The sequence below is a fragment of the Limulus polyphemus genome, unplaced genomic scaffold, assembly GCF_000517525.1.
Source record: "Limulus polyphemus unplaced genomic scaffold, Limulus_polyphemus-2.1.2 Scaffold5803, whole genome shotgun sequence".
Taxonomy (NCBI): Eukaryota; Metazoa; Arthropoda; class Merostomata; order Xiphosura; family Limulidae; genus Limulus; species Limulus polyphemus.
In genome coordinates, this window is record NW_013671413.1 from 53,208 (window position 1) to 59,801 (window position 6,594).

A 6,594-nucleotide genomic window follows, 5' to 3' on the forward strand; every position below is an offset into this window, starting at 1 on the left:
TTTTCTTTAAATGCCTTTATCAACCCCTTGCACCTATTAATTAGCTGCTCTGACCTACCTTCCCCTACATTATTAGCCTCTACATGCACTACAAAAACTGCATTTCTGCTTGCCCCCTTTATTATTTCTCTTTCTCTGTCCAGTTAGCATAATCTGATTATTTTCTCCCTATTTACCCTATATGACGAGCCAGGAATTGAGTTTAATGGCTACAAGCCCAGAAGAAAAACTCTAGTGTGTGGGAACATGAGGACTGGGATCAAATGTCCCCTTGTCAGGTGTTGTAAGACAACTATTGAGTTGTCAGAATGAATCATAACTGTCATGCCCCACAGAGATGACAGAAATTGAACCATTGCCCAATGAACAGCAAGAAATTCCCAAAGATTGGCATGAAGATCTAACTCTCCTTGAAACTAACAGTCCAAGAACTCCTTTGTATTGCAGCACTCATTCCATCTTGATAACAAGGCATCTGTGAAGATGTGGACATTGGGAAGGGGAGGAGGAATAGGTTACCCCACTGTCATGTTGTCCCTGTCTAATCTGTAAATCCAGAGGTTCTCTGATGAGGTACCCACTGCAAAGAACACATATGGGCATGACACAGAGAGATAAGAGCCTCCAGCAATGCCCTAGTCCCCAAAAGAAACAGATCCTCTCTCGTGGAGAGAGAAGGTGCTGATAGTGCCCTCTGAACTAAAAACTCCTTGGCTCGCAGACAAAGAGGCTCGACTGAGATGTGAATACAAAAATACACCTAGAAGAACAAAATATTAGGTAAGGTGGATAACTAACTCCTCCAACTTGATAATCCAACCCACCTGAGCAGCTTCTCTGATGAGAAGTTAGGGGGGTGTGAAAGACTGCAAAGGATGGACTCAGGAGAAGCCAGTCATCCATATAAAGATGGGAATTGAGCTTATGAAAATGTAGAAGTCTGACAAATGACTGGCTATCCAACAGAAAAATAGGGTGCTGATGTCAGCCTGAAAAGAAGAACTCAGAATTGATAAACATGATCCTCATGTACAAAATGTAGATGACAATGTGAATCACGAGCAATAGCGGTGTGAAGATAAATACTGGACATGTGGAATCTTGTCATCCAAAGTGCTGTAAGAAAGGCCCATCTGAGAGACAGGTATAACTCCACAGTGAACCAAGACACATCAAGGAAACTATTCAGATGGGAGAGATCAAAAACAGGATGCAGATTCCTAGTCTTCTTGAAGATGACAAAAGGTCAGGAATAGAATCCTGGAAGTATAGGAGAAACCTGTTTGATAGCACCGTGGATGAGAAGGTTATGGACCACTTCTGTGAGATACTGGCAGGAAATGTGATCTTTTGTGGGGGGAAAAGAACTGGGACAGGGGATAATGTGGGAGGTCTGAGGAAAAGGAGAAAGAATCGGTCTGACAAAACTTGAATGACCCAAGGGTTTGCCAGATGATAATATGTAAGTGCATGAGCCTCTACAGTATGTGGGAAGCAAGGCATACTAACTAATGCATGTAATTGATCTACAAAACATTTGTCATGGGCCCCAATATCAGGCGACAGGGAGAAACTCAAAAACTCAGAACTAGGTGCTGCAGGATCAAATGACATGGGTGACAAAGACAAAACACAACATATATACGATATTGAGTCAAAAAATGGTGACTGAGGTCTAGGTGCTTCAACCTCCTGAGAACATGCCTGCACAACAGAGGAAGGGGAGGAAAAGCCGTTCAAATCCACATCATCCTGATCTAAGTCCTCAAGTAATAGCAGAATTGCCAATAAATCAGAAGATCCCTCAGCCTGCGTGAAAGAAATCATCTCCCGACAAACTACAGCCAACACTTTTTCCGACTATAAGTCAGCACCTGCAGCTATTATCTTGGGCTAGTGAAAGCTAGTACCATCAGTAGCCATCATAGTAATAATATTAAATTGTGAATTCATATATATTGACTGACTACCAGTAACTGAATGAGAAATAAAAATCACAATCAAATAAAGAAATCCAACTCAATAGTGGATTATAGACAATACTTTGAAATGTGAAAATCGGTAACTGAATATTTTCAAAATGCACAAAAAGAAAAAAATGCTTGAAATCAAGCACAAAGTCTTAACACTTTCGTGCCAAATCAAGAAGTGAAGATTGAGTTCAACTGTATGGAGGGAGTCAGCTGCAATAGAGGGTTTGTTGCACTCCTATTGGTGAAGGACTGTCACATGCTAAGCTACATGCTTAAATGCAGCTGAACATGTGGAATTAGATGGGAGTTTCAGGGTAGTGGCAAGCAAAAATTTGCACACTAGAGGGCAGGTAAGTAATCATATCAGAATATAATCTTTTTACTTGGGTGGTCAGCTGGGCTCCTGTATGACCGGGGCCCTAGGCCTATGTGTTAATCTGGTAATGCCTTAACCCTCTGGATACAGGTATGTGAAACTGCACATCATAACCTTTTAAAAGACTTACTTTCAAAATTTTATTAAACTACTTTACCATCAATGTATATCAATAAACTTGACATCAAAATGTATTTAATAAATCAAATGTTAATATTGTATAACTTTAACTTCACAAGGATTTAGTTGAATTCTTAATCTTCTTCACTTCTTTATAACACGTGACACTTGTTTGTTCTGAATTGCTCAACTTAGATATATACTTTCTGAGTTTGAATACAAATTACAAACGTACAGTATATTGTTAAGATATAATCTAATTTTATAGACTCCAATCATCTTGATTTATATAGATGTAAACAAGAAAGTCATATCATATGACATGCCCTTCTATAATATATTGCTTTTCGAAAAATGTAAATAATTCTAACATTTGTTAATAAATTACTTATAACCAACAGAAAGAGATGGTTTTAATTCACTAAATTATATAATAAGGTTAGCTCATTCTGACAACTTTTGAATTATCCAGCCTCCAGATTCAAAATTGCTATCAACAAGACCACCTCAACTAAGCAAGGGAAATACTTTAATGCACTTAAAGATTAATTAGATATCTAGTTAAGTTATAATAGTTAAAAGGCATTATATTCTTTGTGCATATTATAAAATTGTGTTTCTAAATGAATATTTGAAATAAATAAAGAACTAATAATAACCCTACCAAAAATTAGGGTTAAAATTTATTGAGACTTCAACTGTGTTAGTCCCACATGTAAGTATTAAATTTCCTTGTTTATTTATTTACATACTTTATTTATTGTTATAAAAGTAACTAAAATGTAGAAATTAAAAACTTATTAGGCTTGATAAGAAAAGAAAGGAAAACAAATTAAATAAAATTTCTCAGTGAGATATGCATGTGAGCTATTTTGTTTTACCATAACTTCAACCATACACTCATTGGGTGCTTATAGATTTGTTGCACATGTTTGGTAGTAGACACAGTTCAAAGAGAAATAAAACAATAAAATTAAAAAAAACTGATACAAATTGTTACAAACTTGAGGCTGTTTACGACAAATAATTGTAAATTTCTTTTGCAATATGCAGTCATTTTAGAAAAAAAAAGGGTAATTTAGATTTATTTTGTCATTCAAATAAAATGAGCCGGTATAGGGTGGAGAAATAACAAAAAAATATAGAGATTCTAGATGTTATACAAATGTAAGTTGAAAACTATGAGATGAAAAAAAAAGTTTAATCTTAACATGAAAATCTCTATGTACTCAAACTAGTCATTTTGAGTCATAGTATGCTTCCATGAATTTACAAAAGGTTTTAGTAAAAGACTTAAAAAGAACCCTGATTTTTTGTGTACTAAAGACTTGTAATGATTTCTAAATGCTTGCCTAATTTGACAAAGATACACTTATTACTTAAAATTTATATTATGATAATTTCATTGTTACATGTGGTTGCAAGGTTGGTAAAAATGACCAAGCTCATATAGAGAGGGTTAATAACTGGAACTTCATCCAAAGTGTAGGAAACAATTTCAGTCATATATAAAGAGTGAGTTACCTAGTATGTGTGAACAAGTTTGTTAGTCATTTAATAATGAGTAACCATTGCATGATATGGTCAGTCTGTATTTTATTGTCAGCCAGTTAGTCAGTCCAATTTTGTGATCAGGACCAGATTATCACTCAAATCATGATGTGATGCTATTAATATTCATAATTTCCATTTTCTGATCCTTTCATTAATAGACTACTTTCAAGTTACCATAAGGAGACAAATTAGATGCACCTCCAGCAAGCTTATAACATCTAACAGAATTTCTTGGCAAGCTTATTTTGTAAATTTCCAAAAATATTTCATCAATAAATGACAACTAGCTATTGTATTTTGTTAAAATATAAAACTGTTCTTTTAAAAACATATACATTGTACATTAATATGCATTTTGTGCTGTTGCTGTACTATATTTATCTAATTTGGAATGTTCAACTTGCAAATACAATTTGTTTATCTATAATTCTATCATATGCATATGACCTATAAATAACGACCCTTGCTATATCTTACCTCAGGCCCCTGAGAGCTTAATCTGGCCCTTACTGTATATACTCAGCTTGTATTTCAACAAAGAAATAGCAAAAAAAAATTAGCAACTGCATATTCTGTTACACATATTCAATTGAGTAGTTAGTTCCATTAATGAACAGTGGATACAATAAGTGTAAAATTTCAAGTTAAAAAAATAAAACATATGTCCATCATTCTTTTTTTTTAAATAATACAAAAAACCTAGACAACAGCAGAAATCATTACAACAATATTTTTTGTATCAAAACTAATGTTACAATCAGCAATTAACAGAGAATTTAGATAATATAATTACATGTTAGTTTGCTTTAAATGCTTAAACATCAAAAATGTAATGTAACACGTTTTATGTAACTAAAAGTTCCAGAGTAATGGGTGTGAAATTCAACTCTCAAATTTAATGCTGTGCAATTCAATTGATTAATTGTAAAATCAATTACCTATTTGATTAGTCTTATAAACCAACTGATTATATCAAATTATGAATGATCAATTAATGCCATAAAAATTGTCACCTAATTAAAATTTATGTTTCTGATTACTACTGTTTTTGGTTATTCCAACAATCAATTAAGTGGTTATTCCAACAATCAATTAAGTTGAATCTAAAATATAATTAACTAAGTTAAATTTTGGTTTCTACTTATTCACTGTTTTCAATTATTCCAACTATCCAAGTAATCAGTATATTGCCCTTACATTTAATTTGTTAAACACAAAGCTACATAATATAGGTCTGGGGGACCTTGTGATTTGAAGGTCTTGTGGTTCAGTTCCATTGCCACTAAACTTGCTCATACTGTCTTTTTTATTATTATTATTATAAAGCTGCTAAGGCTATCTGCAACTGACATAAATTTTGAACTGCTCACTAGAGTGAAGGCAGTTAACTGGCAGCACCCACCACCAACTCTCTAGCTACTTAAGTGTTCAATAAAGTGTAGATTTACTGGATTTTCTTACATTGTGTCATGTTTCTAACTTATAACTGTGTAACTTTCTTTAATGTTGTACAAACATGCATGGATAAAGGGGAGGAGTCTTATAACAGAGACTTGTTATATTTATTGTATCCACAGGACTAATATTAATTTCTTATGACGAATTGTAATCATTCTTCACCAGTTTGTAAAGGGCATACACACCATAACAATCAGCCTAGAAAGATGTTTCTTGTATTTTTGATGTCCAAAATAAGTGAAAATTAAAGTGGTGTGAGTCTATAAGTAATGAATTTTTAAAAACAGACATCTTGTTTAAAAATGCTCTTATTTTCTTTCTAAATATAATTATAAATAACTATAACTATGCAATTTTAATTTTAAAATCTGAAATATTTGTTTTTAACTGATTATGTTTTTATATTCAAATCATTACTATGAATAAAGATATAAGCTTTGAGATTGCTGGATTATAAAATAATTGACCTAATTATTTACAAAATATGTTAACATTATTTTAACTTTGTTTTGCTTACTTAGGTTAGTTTAGTAATATAAGGTTAACCTAGATTAATATAAAATACGATATTGTTGCGTCAGCGAGTCACATGACCACCGTGACGCAACGTTTCTAGAACTATCATGTACTTTGGCGAATGTTCAAGTTCTTACTAGAAATAGGGTACGCTGGTATATAAAAGAGAGGTAATGTGTGTATAGTCAGTGAGTAATTGAACTGCAGTCACAGGGTATTGTTGAAGTTAACGTTCGTTCGTGATACTGTTTGTTTTAGCGCGAATATTGACATTAAGTGTATCGCAGAGTTATATTCGGAAAGAATAAACCAGTTTTATTAAGTAAAGACTTGTGTCGTTAAAATTTCGTCGGAACTAAGTTACGGAAAGTTAATTAACAAACGGAGACGTAACAAATTGGTGTCAGAGAGTGGGATAGAAAAAAAAAAAGAAAAGAAAAATGGAAACAAGAGGCGGAAAATCAAACTACAGCTTAGCAGATTTGATGGCAGCAATACAAAAACAGAAAAGAAACAAGAAGACGAGAAATTAACAAGAAGAGAAATTACAACAGTTGTTAGAGGAAAAAGAAAGAAACAAGAAGAACGAGAAATTAA

General features: G+C 33.2%; 1 protein-coding gene across 1 annotated transcript in view; it reads right to left on the reverse strand.

The window, feature by feature from the left end:
* The window catches only part of LOC106473004 (protein unc-50 homolog), a 48,503-nt gene extending 46,676 nt beyond the window's left edge, over positions 1–1,827 (reverse strand). Inside the window, exon 1 of the mRNA XM_022401508.1 lies at positions 1,506–1,827. Coding sequence (XP_022257216.1) covers positions 1,506–1,827 — 322 coding nt within the window. The remainder of the gene's footprint in view (positions 1–1,505) is intronic.
* Positions 1,828–6,594: the final 4,767 nt, after the last annotated feature.